Consider the following 17,605-nt stretch of genomic DNA (forward strand, 5'->3'; position numbering starts at 1 on the left):
CGATGTTCAATAAAAGCCTTGCTACCAATTCATATATGTACAATTAGTTGTGGTTTGACATGGCTTTGTAACAGCAACAATGAGCAATTAGAGACTGGCAGGGATCTTCTCATTCATAGCTCCTTTTGAGGCAGACTGTGTGTGTGAGTGAGTGTGTTATTAAGTGTAAGAAAGGGGTTTGTGGGAGAGAGAATGAATAGTGTGTGTGAATGTGCATGTGTTTCTCTGTTGATAAGTTTGCCACTGAAGTACAAGCCAACAAAGATGTGGAAAGAGTGTGCATTTTTTGTGTATTTTTTTCCCCTCTTTATATATGTGAGCTTGCTTGATTCATGCTTTCTTACTGCTTTCCAGATCAGAGAAAAAACAGGTGGACAGCGTGGTTTCTACTGTTGGTGAGTTTGTTGTAGCCACACAACTACAGAAAACTTTACTTACTGAGGTTAAATCTGATGCTCTATTGTTTGCTGATGCATTCGATATAGTTCCCCTGAGGAGACAACCGCTTAAGCTCATGACATTTGCGTGACATTTTTAGAAATTCACCGACTGACAGTTAATCAGGTATGAGGACAAGTAGACACTCAACTGGTTCTTCGAGGTCTGCTCCATCAGCAGGGAGAGCTCCCTCATGAAGTGGCCGCAGAGCTGGTTCTTCTCCGATGCTCCAGACATCATAGTCAACCAGACGGGCTCGGCCACCCGGGGCATGGTGTAGAGGTCGCAGATGGTCATCCTGGAGATGAGGTATGGTGAGGGAGGGAGGGATAAAAGAGGGAGAGAGCAAATGAAAGGGAACGAGGGGAAAGAGAGAAAACAGACAGAGAGAGAACAGACATGTTATTGTCTCTCGGGGTAAACAAAAGAGATCTCAGTTCACAGAGCTTCGCTGTCTGCGCTGAGGCCATGGGAGACCCTCGTTGTGTGTGTGTTTGTAACAGTCCGACGACCTTACGTGCACTCACACACACACACACAACCCTGTCTGTTGGTCTGTACAGTGTGTGTGTGTGTGTGTGTGTGTATGCTTGTGTGTACATCTATCTGTATGTGGCTCAGCTGGTGCATTTGTCCATTGAGAAGGACTGGAGTTTCCATGGAACGCGGGGCGTGTTGGTGAGCATGTCTCGGCCAGGGGCCAAGCTTTGACACAGGGGCAGAGGGGAATCACTGCAGCCCGAGGAATGTGGAGAATCAGGATTTTTTAGTCACAGTTGACATATGAACTGCAGCTGCTTCCATCTGTGCTTGAAAATGCACGGCCGTACATGCAATCAAAAAAGGGATGCCAGTTTTATTACACTACTTGGTGTTTCAGGCGGTTTTATCTGCCTACTTTTATTGCACTGCAAACATATAAACTGAATCCGTAATAAAATCATAATCGTCAACTACAGCATAGTCAGGCTAACTGTAATAGACCTAACTAGCTGCTATCACCACAGGTGATCTGTCACAAGACTTGCAGGTCCCTACCGATAAGGAATAAAAATGTTGTGCTGATTGCCTGATTTAGTCTTACTGGAAGCTGCAGGACCTCTCAGGATGCAAACAAGGTTACTTCTGCTTCAAACTCACAACCCCTTTGACGTATAAAGAACTCAGTGATCGGAGAGATGCAGGCAAGCTGCACGCTGAGAGAAAACACAGGTGTCACACAGTGAAAGTGACCTTCACCAGAAGTCCAGTATTTGAGTAATCAGGCTATTTTAGGATGATGCATTTTCCAGAGAAAACAGGAACACCTGTACTCGTTGTATATGGCTTTATAAGGAGAAGACACTAAAAAAGAAGAACTACTGAACGTAACAGCATTGCGATACAGTTGTTGCAAGCAGTTCTTTTTTGTCTGAGCGGTTTAGTGATGTAACCCTAAACCTGTCCTCCCAAGATTCATATCAACAGAGCGACATTTGAGAGTTCACAGCGGGATCACACAAGGATGCCACCATTAACAAATTGTCCTTCAAAAACAATTACTATTTCTAAACAGCTAAATGTTATTTCAGACTTAGAAAAAACTATCTTTAGTTTGAATACATTTTTAATTTCAAATGATGTGACTGTCTTGCTACAGCTCTCCAACAACTGAATCATTCAACAACAGCCTTCAGTAATGGATCAGTGCAGGCACAAGTTGGAATAAACTATAATATAACTTCTGTAATGAGTAATTGCAGCACAGTTTGATCAGATTCTTGACACGAATTGATTAATAAGTGATGAATCATTAACAAATACCGTGTAGCATGAACCATGGCAGGGCCCAGTGGGATAAACCAGAATGAACTTGGTGCAACTCAACACATCCAGTGCATGTCTCTGACTCTCTTTACATCTGGTTGTCAGCAGGGCAGCAGAGATGACATGTCAGTTGCACTGCAGCATCAGATGACCTAATCCTACTTTATTCATTCCTGTATTATGAACAGGTTGATTTATCTGTGGCCTTTTTAAGCCCCACTTGACCCTGCTGTGTCTAGTGTGCATTCATCTCATGAAAGCCTGCCACTGGGCAGAGGTCTAAGGGTGAGCCTGCATTAGATAAGTGGGGAAATCTAGTCTTAGCCTCTCTGCAGCAGCTGTTCAGGTGAACTTTAAATGGCGTGTCTCTGGTGCGAAATTAAACTGATGTGTCAGGCTGAGGAGCTAGATTTAAATTAGCTCACTATGGAGGGCAATGATTCAAACATTTCTGACCTCATTTATGACTTATGGCTTTACTAAGTGCTGTTTCATAAGCCAATTTAACGAGCCTCATAAATAATGCAAGTTAAGCTGCGCAGTAATGGTCACTGACATACTCTAATTCTAGTTACTAAAAAAGTAGAAACTCTATGCAAAGAGGGGAATATTCTATATTCTAAATGTGTTTTACGACTCTTATTCAGATGTGACAGGCACAGCTTAGGTGTTATTCAGACATGGCTCATCTTTTTTGCTGTTGTTTCAGTTCACTTTATGCCAGTACCAGCCACTGAGCCGATAATGAGGATGTAAAGTTTCACAGTTTCTGGTGTCAGTTATTTGGTGCATACTTTAATCCAGGGTGCTTTAGACAAGAAAACAAGAAAAAAGTGCACCTTGTTTACATGCATGTGCAGTAAAATTGGAACAGATTTTTTTTCTTATTAAAATTAGCCAGTTTCAAATTTAAAATAACAGTTTGAGAATCCCAAATGCTGCAATTCAGAATATACATTTTGCACTGTGTCTGACTCAGGGTTTAAACTGTCTGGTTTTGCAAAGTCGAGGGTGTCCTCTTTGTGCTTTTTTGGCATCTCATGTGGGAATCCTCCATCACATTTTAAAATCTATGACACAGTGAATATTTAACTGAAGCTTGACTTTACAAAATTATAATGCAAAAAATGCAATATATGTCAGTAAAATTGCTATGAGATGTTTTCCCCTAGTAAGAATTTAGCATCTAACCCTGGTCCCCTTAATGTTTTGCTTTGCTCAGAACTTCCAGTTGCACTCTTAATTGCAAACCCCAACATAACCCCAGTATAGGCTGGTGTGACTTTTATGTACACATGCCTCTGTTAAGTACGCAGCTTATCTTTGCCAGCATGTGTGGGTGTGCGTGCGTGCCCACCCTTCAACTACGTCAAAGCTGCATCGGCACAGAGGTTTCTTTCTGTAATGTTCCATGAAGTCAAAAGCCCTTAATGGCAAAGGTGGCTATCCTTATATTTAGCTGCTGTCTGAAGGTGAGATTTTACAGATATTTCGTTAGCCCAGGGCACTAGCGTTCCTCCCGCTGGCACTCACATATTATTTACTATTCTGGTGCTCGTGACCAGTGTCTGAGGTAGATAGGGTTGCCACTCAGGAGGGTTGGGTTGCTGAGGCCGGCTGTCAACAGGCATATGACTGCAGCGATGAGGGGACCTCAAACAGGGAGCTGCCTGCCAGTTCATGTGCAGCAGTGAAAGTGGTGGTGGAGACAGGCATTTGCACACACACGCATTGAATAAGTGTGTGCTTTATGAGTATCAAACAGTCATACAACACCAGCAGGCATGTCTCACCTATACACAAATGCACATACGCACAATTTTGTCTGTGCAAATTTTTGATTTAATATTTCTCGTCATCACAAATAAAGACTATATCCTTCTTGGAACTGGTGCTTCTGAAAGGGCTAAATAAAACTTAAGGCAAGGTAGCGGTGCAGAGTAGACAAGTAAGCAGCAGCTTCTAAAACATAAACAGCGCCAAAGCAAGAACTTCCAGCATGCACTGTAGTTACCATGCAGCAACTAGGATTTGGTCAAGTAAGGCAGGGAACAGAGTGTTCCTCCTTTCTTTTAATCAACACATTTCAGCATCTTGTTTTGATTTCAGGTTGATTCAGTTTAGTGATGATATTGGTAAAAATATAGTTTACTGCCTGGTTGATTTTAGAAAAGAAATCCTGGTAACCCACAAGCTTAACAAACTATGCCTGGAATGAAAGGCACATATAAAATATCTGTCAGGTCATTAAAGCTGAGCAAATGTTAGCACCATAACATGAATAACACAGGATAAATATGGGCACTTGGTGACCTACTTTATGGAGTATTAAGACTTTGCTACTGGTGTATGTAGTGTAATAAATGAGACCAGGTTTTGGATAAAACATATGTTGTTTTCATTTGTAACCCTTATTTGAATATTATAATTCTGTCATTTGAAAAGTTGTTTCAAAACACTATAATTGTTATGTTTCTATTTGAAAAGATATGACACTAGCCTTGTCTTTTACAGTGTGTAATAAGGTTGCTTTTATGGCATTCAAACAAACTTCCTCCTTCTTTCCCCACAATAGCAGCTCATTGTGTTCCAGACAGAGTCGTATTTTTTTTCCTTTGCGTCTTCTTTTTTTTTTTTTTTTCCAAATCACACCTGCTATTTCTGCATTTTATCCTACCTACATCTCCTCAACAACAGGAAACAGAATCCTGTAAACCACACCATGGGCAAACATCCCACAATATGCAGCGATAATTAACCTCTACAAAATGAATGATACAAGTTGCAGAGCATGCTTTTCTTTTTTCTAATTTTATCATGCAGAGATGTACAATAGAAGTGCAAAATCCATTTCCTGGAACCAGATTTTAAATGTCACATTTTTCCTGAGTTTCCATGATGTGGAGACTCTGCTATGTACGGTATCTATATGGTTGAAACTTGGTGTTATGTTGCAGGATAATCTCAGTTATACCATAGCAAAGTATGCAATGGCCTCCTGTTGCAGGCATACATGCTACCTAAAAAGTCAACTATGCTGTGAGATGTTTTTGAAATAACAGAATTAGTGTTTATGTCATGTTTGGAAGTTTGGTCATAAGAGAGATGTGAGAAAAAAAATGTAAATTATGTAACAATATTGTCTTTGTCTACGTGAGTGCATGAGAATCGTTGCCCAACCTGAACTCGTTGAGTCCATCCACCATTCGGCTGTAAGCCAAAGCCCTCTGGCTGGCATCAGCTGACCGCCGACTCATCTTCATGGCCTTGAGAATGACACAACACACATGCACTTTTAGATATTTGGCAACGAAGCTGTCAAACTGAGGAATTTGTGAGGGAGAAGACAGGGAGGGGCAGAAAGGAAGACGGAGGGTAAAACTGGAAGTCATCCAGAGCTCCCACAGTGCCAACAACAGACTCCAGTAAACAGAACCACAGATATACAAGGTATGATCATTGACCTGTCAATCTGACAGTAACGTTGCTCATTACAACAGCAAAAGGGTATAAGGTTTGCATTTCGGCTCTACTTACAAGTCACTGCTACAGTACATGGATTTCACTGACAAACTCATCTGAACATCATCACTCGAAAAGGTATTTAAGAACATAAACGCAGGCAAATTGCAATTTCCTATTCTAAAAATTAACACAAATCTCCAAAACCTTAAAACACTGAGGAAACTAAAATTACAACATGCAGTTGGTCTGCAACTGCAGAGAAAACATTATTTACCTGTTCGATGGCGCTCTTCAGTTTGTTCATGTGGCTTTCAAAGAGAGGGAAGTGGGAGAAAAAGAAATCCTGGAAGCGGCTGTTCTCCTCAGAGTTTGGGGACAGCATAAAGATGACCCCGATGGCGATCTTCTTCTTCCGAGTCACGCCGAGGCTTGGACCCCCGCTTTCGTCAGACATGTTGAAGCTTTCCTCCACCGACCTGGTCAGGACAAGGTTCACAGAGAAACAGCTTCAGAACTGAGACAAAGACAGAATTAAGTGTGTAATCTGACATGTAAATTTTAATCCTAGCACTTCTGCCAAACAGGATTAAAAAGGGTTCATCTCACCCTATATAAAACCTCACATAACTTTTTAGAATAGTCATAAGGGTCACCTATTCCAAGTGTATTTATTGTATTTTTGCAGCAGTTTAACAGTAAATACTCCAACATCTTTACCTGTTTCAACAGTTAGGCAGAAAAAGACTTCTAATCCTATTTTTTTTTTTTTTACTCTTGCAGCTGCTAAACAAGATGCTTTGGTGCTGCTGAACTAGACGCGCCTGGAAGATTAGCGCACTCAGAGGCTGACAGCTGCGTTTACAGTGACAGGCCAACACAGCATCCTGTCTAGCCACAGCACTGTGTGTTTGTGTTTGTGAGCACAATTATTAGCACATAGCAGCAGTGTGTGTCATTTTCCCAGCTGCCTGCTGGATTCTGAGGAAGTCCTCGCAGGATAAACTTTACTAAAGCCAGACGGAGGCCCTGAAGAGGGAAGAAAGACTGGGGAGGGGGTGCATTAGTGATTGGGAGACAGTGTGACTGTAGGGAAGGTGGTGAAGAAAAGTTTACAAACCTTCTACATTTTCTCTCTCTTCTAAATCTCATTTTATGCACTGTAAGTGTGTGTTGCATATGCAGCTCAGGTGCTAAATTAACTCATTAATCAAATATTTTGATAATTAATCAGTCGTACTCAAGTAAAAATGCCAAACATTCATTGGTTCTGTTTTTTATATTGTTAGGACTGTTTTTTTGTGCTGTACTTATATCCTCATGAACAAAATATCTCTGGGTTGGTCAGGAAGAATAAAATAACTTTGGGCCTTAGCAGACAGTGATGCTGTATTTTACTATTTTCTGACATTTCATACCGACTTATGATTAAATAATGTTGAAAACAACTATCAATTAATTGATAATGAGAAACAATCACCAGCTGAAACCCAAATGGCCTGTAAATGTTATTTCTATTGCTATTTGAGCAAGTCTATTTTCTGTTGTTCCGTCTCCTTGGTATGCAGTTTCATCCATATAAAATGGCTTTACACAGGTGTGTTTGTTCACATACAGCTGTACATGTCTCACCATCGGGGGAAGACGCCGTTCTCCAGGCTGGTGGTTTGATTGCGGAGCCATCGGCGCTGGTAGCTGGACGCACAGCTGCTGGTCAAGGAGGAGCCGGGAGACGGGAAGGGAGTGATCAACAGGCTGCTCAGAGAAGCTAAAATGAGATGAATAAAAAGGGAACAGTTAGACACATCAAGAGAGTAGGAATGAGGAGGAGGAGCACAGAAGGGAGTAGGGAACAGATGGAGGGAATGGTGGGTGTCAGAACAGTAAAAGGACAAGAGTGAGTCAGACAACAAGTGCGTAGGGTTACACATTCTCAACCACACATCGTTCACACACAGAGCTAGACAGAAGAGAGGACAATAAGAGTTCTTAATGAGACAAAGGGACACAAATGCAGCACACAAACACACACACACACACACACACCCTATTTCCCCTTTTCCCTAAATACAGCCTCTAATTAATGAATAACTTCAATATGAGATTTAATATCAGCTAGTCTGCTAACAGTCACATGCTGCAATTGTTGGACAACCTGGCTTTACACCAGGCTTGGCATGATAATGACACTCCGCACACACGTACACACAAACACACTGAATGCAAGCCCTGATCACAAGGTTATTTACAGCCCAGGCAGCAGGCACTGATCGATGGTCACATGAACCATTTAGATGGTGTGTGATCTTGTGCGTGGAGGAGATAAAGAGAGAAAAGGTGACAAGAGACGAGGCGTATGAATGAGAATGTGAAAGACTGTGGTGGAGAGTTGTAGCAGGGAAGCGATAATAAAAGGAGGTAGACAAAAGGACCGTGTGTTACAGAGGAACTTGTATGTATTTGTGTGTATGTCAGAGTTAGATAAAGAGCTCTCCAGCCAAACCACAGCGGGGGGGTGGAGAAAGTGGAGATGAGAGGACGAGGCTTAAATTAGAAGTTCATTTATTAGTAACGGGTTTTGAGAGCTGCTATATTTAATCCTCTGCATGTGATCCGTGTTTGAGCAGAAAGCACAATTCTCCTCGTACCAGTCATGCCAGTGGGACGTGGCGATGTTTGTAGAAGGGGGGCTGGGGGCAGAACCGGAGGCGGGGGAACAGAGGTCAGTTTCCACAGGACAAGGTTTTCCAGACCCTAGAGGCTGTGTAAACACCTCAACACCCTCATCCATCCAGCATCATTTTCTTCCTGTCTGGTTTTAGGTCAGAATTCTTTAAGCTTTTTTAGAAGTGGCGAGAGTTTTTTTTCTTTTTTCTTTTAGCTTTCTCACCCTGTGTTTCTTGCCCCTACCAGCCTTGAGAGGGAGTTGTTTTAATGAATGGAAAATGTATGCATGTGTGTCTGCATACCGTACTAGTAAAGCTGCAACTTAAGTACAACCGGTTAAAGTTACCGGTGCTTTTGTAACTGTTCGAGCTCTTGACCTTGAACAGTGACGTTAAAGCAGGTCACCCACTTTGACACAGGAAGTGTTTGAGAAATAAAAATACACTGATTAGCTGCACCACTTATGTTTTGGGTACAACGGGAGCAGGAGATCGAAAACATCAGTGGGAGTCTCTGATGTCTTTGGGGTGAAGAAGGTGGCAAAAACGAAAGTGTAATAATCCAATCATTTCCTGACATACTCTCAATGTTCCTTGACCTCTTTAGTCTTGACAAGAATAAATGTAAGCACAATTCAAAGCTCAGCTGCGTTGAGTGTAGGTCAATCCAGGCTTTAGCTCCTAGTCTCATTAACCTACCTGACCTGGCGATGCCGCTGTCCCTCTCGTCGTACAGACCTCGACCAGGCATGTCCATGGGGTGACTGTGGCCTGGATGAAGGGAGGAGGAAGAAGAGGTGGGAGGAAGAAAGGGGGGAAAAAAAAGAGAACAAAAAAAAAACAACCGGTGAGAAACAGACCAATGTGACCAGCAAAATGGAGCACCATGCACACTCTAGATGCTGTTGTCATCTCTAAGTCAGAAGTTTGCGATGCTCCTTTATAACACAACATAAAGGCTAAAGCTTTTGAATGCATATTTAGCATCCAGGTCCAAGCTATAGAAAGAAAATCTCAATAAGGGACTAGTAACCAGGAAACCAAGGAGGAATTTTTCTTCTTAAAGCTTGATGTCATAAGTTTTTAACATGTACGTTTAATGTAGCTGCATTTAAAACAATTCTACAACACAGGCACCAAACACAAGCGGGTGCTGGACTGATTCCTACTGTGAAATGGCTGTTACTGATTGATTCTCATGCTGTCAGTGCACCCTTTGTTTTGTAACTCCAAAAACAGGAAGTGTCACAGGCAAGTCAAATGGGGCAAAACGCACGACTGTTGTAACAGGCTGTTGCTCAACAACTCACTCACTGTCACTATCAGCAACAGCTGCTACAGCTTTGATACGTCTTTCTGCAACAGATCCTATAGTATGGATGTCACGGAGCCTGTTTGTGTGTGTTATCCAATGTTCTTCTTGTCAACACTTTGGGATAAAATAATAAAAATGTCAATGCTTTCCGCAGCAGAGAGGTGTAAAAACCACAAACGCAGCACTTGAATGGGCAGTTGAAAGCACAGCTCTGGCTGAGATGATTAGTAAGCAAAGCACCTGAGTGTTCCTGTGTTTGCCTTTGTGTGTGTGGGAGTGTTCCTTTGGCATACTGAGCTTTATGACCATTCCAACATAACTGACAGAGCTACAAAGGATGCCAATGTAAGGATGCCCTAAGCATGACCGTGGTAGGAAGCACGGTGTAAGAAAAGGCTCTTTTTTATATAAATCTATCGGTTCACTAGAAAAAGGGCACAGTTTTTATCCCTCATGTGAAAGAGGGAGGTAAGGAAAATCCCTGTTTTTTGTGGGAAAGGTGCCCACTGATCAGGATCAATACATACAATGCTATGGTTAAGTTTTAGGCTCTTTACAAGTTTAGATTCTTATCTATGTTGCAGTAGCATCAGGAAGGAGTCTGATCAGTCCCAAATTCATTCAGCAGCAGGACAGCTACTACAAACGTGCAGTCAGAGTTATAAAAAATAAAATCTTTAGCATCACGACTAACAAGCAGTCCTGTAGTTTGGATGGACACAAAGCGACCGAAGCAAGCAAAGTTCTCCAAAATGTTTAGGACTATTTGGTTGGGAAGTATCCTGAACTGAGAATTTGTGCATCAAATATTGATTTGATTTAGGTGTTTTTCTCTTTTCACTGCACTTGATACAAAGTCAGTTGATGAATACAACTATTCCTGGCTTTACTTTTAAATGGATACTCATGGATGGATACTCAAACTTTGACACAGTACTTTATAATACAATATAACAAATCATAGCAATCTGAACTGAGTGTGCTACATTGTGATACTACTGGATTTGGATTTGCCGTTGTCGAGTGTCAGTGAAAGCAAAGTCAGCAATATGTATTGGGTTTTAATACTCTATATGATAGCTATTTGGTCTGTCAATATTAGCCCACAGAGGGAAATTGGTACACAGCTCCAATCTTCTTGCTAGACAACACCTAGCTGATCACAGAGCTTAATGGGAGACAATTTCCATTTCTTTATAGTAATAATGATAGATGGGTTCAAGCAATACTGCTGGTAAAAAAAACTATGTCGAGAAAGTTATAATACGAGTATGAATTCAATTACTGACCCTGAGAACTTTGGTAAAAGGCGACTGGACTTCATTTTTTGGTTCTTGAAGATGTTTCACCTCTCATCCAAGACGATAAATTAGAATAAGTTAAAACTAAAGAAGCCTCCTGGAGGACAGGTGAAATGTCTTCAAGAAATAAAAGAGAAGTTCAGTTGCCTTTTACTGAAGCCCTCAGAACACAGACACAATGCCGTTGTTGGCACCACACAGGTCCTGGGTTGTCAGGAACATGACGCCCAGTGTTTGGTCTGTGTCACGGTCACTGTCAGTGGTAAATAGTGGAGGTTTTCCCACCGTAGGTACCTGACTATGCACGACATTTAGAAGTGGGTTTGCGACTCATATATTACTGGGGTAAATACCTGAACAGGCAGCGACAAGTTCCACAGAGAAAGCAGATTTTTTTTTTCTCCCTTTCCAACAACAAATACTTCTATCGTGCCACTGAACAAGGCATTTCACCATCAGCTGCTCCGGTAGAAGTAACTGCACGAATGTGAGTGAGGATGTCCCTTTATGAGAGCATGCATGCTCAAATATTATGCCTGGAATTTTTAAACTTTTTGGGCAAAAAAGAAAACTTAAAAAGCAACAATCCACTGCACACAAAGCCTAAAAGCATTGCCCAAGTATCACAAGCACCTTTGAAGGCAAGAAGTTAGTCAAAGGATGCAAGTGAATACCCCCAAGAGAAAGAGAAAAAGAACAAACTGCAAAGTTATACTAATGCTACACCAGTGAACCCCCATACATTTCTACGTGCCTTGTACACCAGTGGGCCTGGATCAGATACTACTCACAGACATATTTATGATTTCTTTGAGAAAACTTTTAAATATACTCCTCTGTGATTTACATAGTGGCAGTTCATATAGATTAAGTCCAAGGAAAATTTTAAAGGAGCCAAAATTTGTTATTAAGGCTTATATACAGAGAACTGCATTTTCACTGTTACGTGGTGCCACGTGTATTTGAACACAAATGTTGTGAGCAGCCCAAATGAACTTTTAAAAGAAGCCATTATCCTGTTTTGAAGAATATCACACAAAACATGTCTGATGGAAACCACATCAAAGAATTGTTTCTGCATCTGATCCAGGTTTTTAGACATGCTGTGCTTATTACATGCTATGACTACCACTACCGCTTCTAGTGCAAGAATCACCACACAGGCATGCAGCCGCTGAGAGTCATGTCCTATACAACCACCACTAGTCCGACTACAGCCTACACACGCATGCAACTGGCACACAGCGACCATGGCCAGTTTTAAGCGCCAACCTGAAAAGAAAGACGCGCTCTTGATGAGGCGCAGAGGGCCCTGTTCAGAGAAGGCCCGTCGAGGGCTGCAGAGCTGAGAAAATCCTGCGCAGCACAAACAAAAACATGGAAAAGAAGAAAGGGAGGAAGAGGGAAAAAAAGACACAAAAAAACATGAACCATGATTAGTGAATGAGTAAGGAGGAAAGTTGGCTGCCTCCAGTTGTCCGACCGTCTTGTTAGTTAAAGGAGATTTTTAGTCTGAAATGAAATAATGACCATCATCTATAGGCCGGTCAGTCAGTCAGACAAACAAGGAAGGTAGTATCACTCACAGAAAAAACACAGCTAATCAATAAGTTATTATTTGTATCAATTATAGTAAGTTTTCAAGGTGTGCAACTGTTTGTCATTTCTGTGAGGATGACAAAAAGGATAGAATTTGCCAACAGTTCTTTATATGATCCTTTTTATAGCATTTCATACTCTGTTTACATGGACAATCTTCAAGTCAGATTCAATGGACTGCACCACAAAACCTTCCACCGCAGCTTCAGCAAAACTAACAAGTACAGTCATTGTGACATTCACAAAAGTGACAAATGCATCACCTCAGATACATACTGCCATGTGTGTTGGATGTGATGCGAGTTAATTCTGGTAACTTGCTGAGAAACTGTGTGCCTTAAAGGGTGGTTTGAAAGTTTTCCAATTGTTTAATGTAGAGAAGCAGTAAAGGGAGAGCTGTTGGCAGAGTCTGTCCAGCATGGTTTGTATCCACACAGGAATTTTAAATGGTCTTGAAGTATGAAGCAGCATCTGCTACAACTTCCCATTTCAACTAAGCACTTCAATTGTGTAATAAACTAAACAATAGGCGAAACTCAAGCTGCACTTAGCCTTAAGTTGCAACTGCTAAGAACGTGTAATACAGTGCAGTATTCCTAAAACATTAATCTCATCTGTAAAACACTGAATATGTAGTCAACAGGTCTTATCAAGAACAAAGAACCTATACTGAGTTGACTATCTATAGTTAAAGCAAAAACAAATATTTCACCCAGTTTCTACTTACAATTTGCAAGTAAACTAAAATAAAACAGGGGGACTATCATTGAGAGCTAAAAAAGGTTTGACTGGGTTGCTATGGTTACCTATATTCCCCAGAAGACTGTTGGGCCCGGTGTTTTGGTCAGGCCGCAGGGTGTTGCTGTCCTGTCCAATGAACTCCAGACTGTCCTGTAACCTGTGTAGGAGGAAACAGAAAGCCAGCAATAAAAATGTGGAGGTTTATGTTGACGATTTTAGTGTGTGCACCTACAACATGATTCCACTGTTCATGCTGTACACCATGTAACACTTCTGTCACTGTTCAAGCTGACTTTGCTTTCTACATACAACATGCCACAGTATAGATGAAAATATAGAGGGTCTGACATAAACACAACGAATATAGACCATAATGGAGACAGATGGAGGGCAGGAGAGAGAAAGGTGAGATGTGCATCTGTTGGCTTAAGGAAGAGGCTGCCATAGTAATCAGAGGGAGAGGTGTGTGTGTGTGTGTGTGTGTGTGTGTGTGTGTGTGTGTGTGTGTGTGTGTGTGTGTGTGTGTGTGTGTGTGTTGATAAGCTTGTCAGTGCTTACGTGTTGAGGCTGCCGTACACACTTCCTCCCGTCCTGGCAGTGAAGACCTTACTCAGCATCAGCTGAGGTGGCGATCTGATAATGACGATAGTGCAGGGACAAAGATCATTAACACTTGTGATTAGTTCATTTGTGTCTTTTCCATGCAAAATCATTTTCCCTCTTCTATCTCTTAACTTCTTCTTTCACCTCTATTCCTTCCTTCTGTCTTTACTTGAAATACTTTAATTGCTTAGTCATGGGAGCACTATATGACACAATCATAGTGTGTGATTGTCATATAATATTTCCATGACTAAGCAATTAAACTTTCAAAAGAAAATCCTGCAGTCCAGTGCTAAGTGTCACATAAAATGTCAAGCAAATTAGATTATTCCAATTCTATAACACATGTTAAATCTCATAATTAAATGGGAAACAACCTGCAAAGCATGTCAGAGGATGTGCTTTTATTTTATGTCATTATCAGCTGATCTTTTCTTACCTGATCTGGTGGATTTTGAGCGTGGAGCCTTTGTAGCTCATGGCCACGGAGCCAAACATCATTTCCCCCAGCATTACCACATCGGACGAACATCTTGAACCCTGCACAGGAGAGACAGCTTTTAATATCCCCTTTAAAAGCAATGACCTGAAGATTACTCTTCATGAACATGGAGGTATATACATGCCATTTTCATGTAGATATGTAAGTGTCTTCTGTGAGGGTATGGGTATGTACATGCATAACTGCAGAGGAGTAAATTAATTTTTAATGCAAGTCTCAGTCTATATTACCTGGAAGCGGAGACCCTGGTCCTTGGATTCCTTGGTTTCTGAAGTGCAGGAAGAGGAGCTGTCCAGGGAACTGCTGCTGCCTCCTGTAGGACGAAGCTGGCAGCATTTCCCAAACATCTTCACCTGGCCCTCAGTGCTCTGTTGGGTGAAAACAAAAAATAGAATACCATAAGCTAGCTGCCACACACGCAGGCTTATTTACCTCTGCAGACTACACATAACTGCTCCTTCGTATTATCACACAAACACTATTTTTCACAATTTTGTTTGCAGCCATTGAGGATTGAAACTAAGTATAGAGGACTACTGACGATAGACCAAAGTAAAGCAGCTGCAACTTCAGTCACTGAATGTAAAGTTCTTCCTTCTCCTTTAGAATACAGTCAAGACTACAAAATTGCTACTAAGTATTCAGGAGTCTAGGCTAAAGTGCAGTTCAGTCGTTTTTGGCTGGTATTTACTTCTCATTCAACAAAAACAAGGTGCAACAATTATTGCAAATGAGCAGGAACACTTTGTTAAAATCCCAAAAATAGAGGCAGACATGCAAGTGTTTGGTTCCTGAAAGGTTTGTGCCCATTCATGAACAACCCACACACGAGAATACGTAACAAAGACAAGGCTATGTTATCGTGAGGGAATTTCAGTTATGGAGGCCTCTTACATAAACATAATGAGAATAAATGATAACAAAAAAAAAACACCTTCATAAAGTCACTTAAATAAAAAGGTCAGTGACCCATAAGAAGTGAACTTCTTAATGGAAAACTGTAAATGAAGTCAAACTGTGTAGGTCAAAAACCATAGAAACCTAACCCAGAGGCACTTGTGTAAACAGCTAACTAAAAGCAATGTGAGCTCAATCAGCCTGTGTCATGTGCCTTCTTAACTTGGCAGCCTATTCAAGAGGAATGCATTTGGGAGGGTGGGGAGGGGAGGGAGTGTGTGTGTGTGTGTGTGTGTGTGCTTTTTAGCGAGGCTCTGGTAATGGCTCACTTGAAACCACTGTTGCTATCAATGTAAAAGAGAGGAAAGAGAGAGGGGAAAATGAGAGGAGCAGAAAGAAAAACAGAGTGAGATGAGAGGAGAAGGACAACAAGCAGACGGGAACAAAGAGTTTTTGCTTCATTATGCTGCAAACAGCGTCAACTTGGATGCAACCTGCAGCGTGCATTTTTCTATTTTCTCTGATTTATGTTAATTACTTTGAAGCACAGACCTGCTCATGAAGTCACTCTGTGAGCGAGCTATGTTTGAGCATGCACATGGGTGTGTGTGTGTGTGTGTGTGTGTGTGTGTCCGCTGCAGTGCAGTGTGAGGTATGCACACAGAGTCCAGCAGCATGTGACTGCCAGTCATATGACTCTTTCGAGAACTCGTGACTGAGCAGCACTGCAATCATTCCCTCCCTCCCTTTTCTCTCGCTCTCTCTTGTCCTCCCTTCCTCCACCACTCCAACTTCATCCCTCTCTAAATCCTGCAGCTTTCTTTCTCTCCTTTACCACATCCATTTATATCTGAAATAAGTTTTGTCTTCTTCTTCAGTTCTGTTTCCTCACATTTTCCTCGTTCCCAACCATCCTCTGATATCTTTCTTCTCTTCATTCCTGACCCATGCCATGTTTTTCTCCTTCTCCGTCTCTTGCTTGAGCCCTCGTTTCTCTATTCCTCATTCTCTCTGTTGTCTCCGTGCTTTGCATGTTGAAGCTGTTGATCTCTCTCTAAATAAATTCCTCTGCGTTGACAAAAAACAGTCATCATGTGATAAAAGTCACAGAGTACCTGGCAAAGCCCTAACAAAGCAGAATGCACCAAAAACACTGACATCAGCCAAGGCAACACACACACAATCACAACACTGACCCCTTTTGCATTTTTCAGTGCCTCATCTTGTGTTTTTTTTTTTTTTTTTTTTACCTCAAACAAATGTCACTGTGTATGCCACAGACACACACACACACTACGTAACTTTTCTTATTGCGGATCTATAAGTTAGACTAGGTGCTGACAGTCCTAATTTGAGAGTCGGCGTGACATAGAGTAAGTCAGGACGAAGTGAGCACATGCCTTGTGATGGCAAGGTTGCGGACATGATAAAGAGGCAGGTGGACAGACGAGAGAGAAGGCAAAGCGCTACAGAGGACAGACAGAGAAAACCTGGTCAGTAGAAAAAGAGACATGCAGATAAGCCTGAGGCGTGATGAGAGACAGGTGGAAGAACAAGGAAGTGTAGCGTGACAAACTAAAGAACACTACGAGACGGAGAGAATGGAGTACGGTAGGGAGTCAAAGGAAAGAGAGTTGAGGTTGAGAGAAACCTAGATGGGTGGGAAGAGATTTAGGACAGGTTTTGTATGTTTAAGTTGAAGAAAGACAGAGAGAAATTTTTAATAAAGATTAAAGAGACTAAGCATGAGAGACTGAGATAAACAGATTAATTTAGAAAAGCAGAGGATAGCAATCAGGACATTACAGAGAGACAGAGGCACATTTAGAGAAGGTAAATACAGATTGAGAGGAATATTTACAGAGGGTGACACAAAAAAAGAGACAAATGAAGACAGACAAGAGAGAGAAAAAGAAAGGCAGACATTGAGTGACACAGCTGTCATGTGAGGATGAAAGAATGCTGCTTACACATGGGCTGTCAGCTGAGGCTATTATTATTGGAGATAAGAGCACCAGAACAAACCGGTCAGGGTCAGGCAGGAACACATAGCAGCATTATGAAAATATTAAGGATGTTAGGCAGAAATAAAAGGGAAAAGCACGGTGATTGTGTGCGTCACTGTTTGCTGGAGCAGGCAGGTAACATTATGGGAGAGGTCACACATTCATAACTGGCTAAACTCATAATTGACACGTTGTAAAGCTATTGGTGCACACAACCTGATAAAGACTACTGCGTTGTAATAAAACAGTTTTTATCATCAGCACTGTTA

The 17,605-nt window shown here is 41.6% G+C and overlaps 1 protein-coding gene across 3 annotated transcripts in view; it reads right to left on the reverse strand.

The window, feature by feature from the left end:
• fnip1 (folliculin interacting protein 1) overlaps window positions 1–17,605 on the reverse strand; it is a 41,061-nt gene that overhangs the window by 8,792 nt on the left and 14,664 nt on the right. For 2 of the 3 annotated variants that reach the window (XM_008290749.1, XM_008290750.1), the window contains exons 3-12: window positions 14,664–14,801; window positions 14,371–14,471; window positions 13,887–13,961; window positions 13,394–13,485; window positions 12,261–12,344; window positions 9,072–9,143; window positions 7,339–7,474; window positions 5,984–6,185; window positions 5,425–5,510; window positions 590–736 (exon numbers count right to left, since the gene is read on the reverse strand). In XM_008290749.1, the coding sequence (XP_008288971.1) occupies window positions 590–736; window positions 5,425–5,510; window positions 5,984–6,185; window positions 7,339–7,474; window positions 9,072–9,143; window positions 12,261–12,344; window positions 13,394–13,485; window positions 13,887–13,961; window positions 14,371–14,471; window positions 14,664–14,801 (1,133 nt within the window). The remainder of the gene's footprint in view (window positions 1–589; window positions 737–5,424; window positions 5,511–5,983; window positions 6,186–7,338; window positions 7,475–9,071; window positions 9,144–12,260; window positions 12,345–13,393; window positions 13,486–13,886; window positions 13,962–14,370; window positions 14,472–14,663; window positions 14,802–17,605) is intronic. The other variant, XM_008290751.1, reaches the window with a different exon arrangement.

The sequence above is a fragment of the Stegastes partitus genome, unplaced genomic scaffold (genome assembly GCF_000690725.1).
Source record: "Stegastes partitus isolate 25-593 unplaced genomic scaffold, Stegastes_partitus-1.0.2 Scaffold693, whole genome shotgun sequence".
In the NCBI taxonomy this organism is placed as follows: Eukaryota; Metazoa; Chordata; class Actinopteri; family Pomacentridae; genus Stegastes; species Stegastes partitus.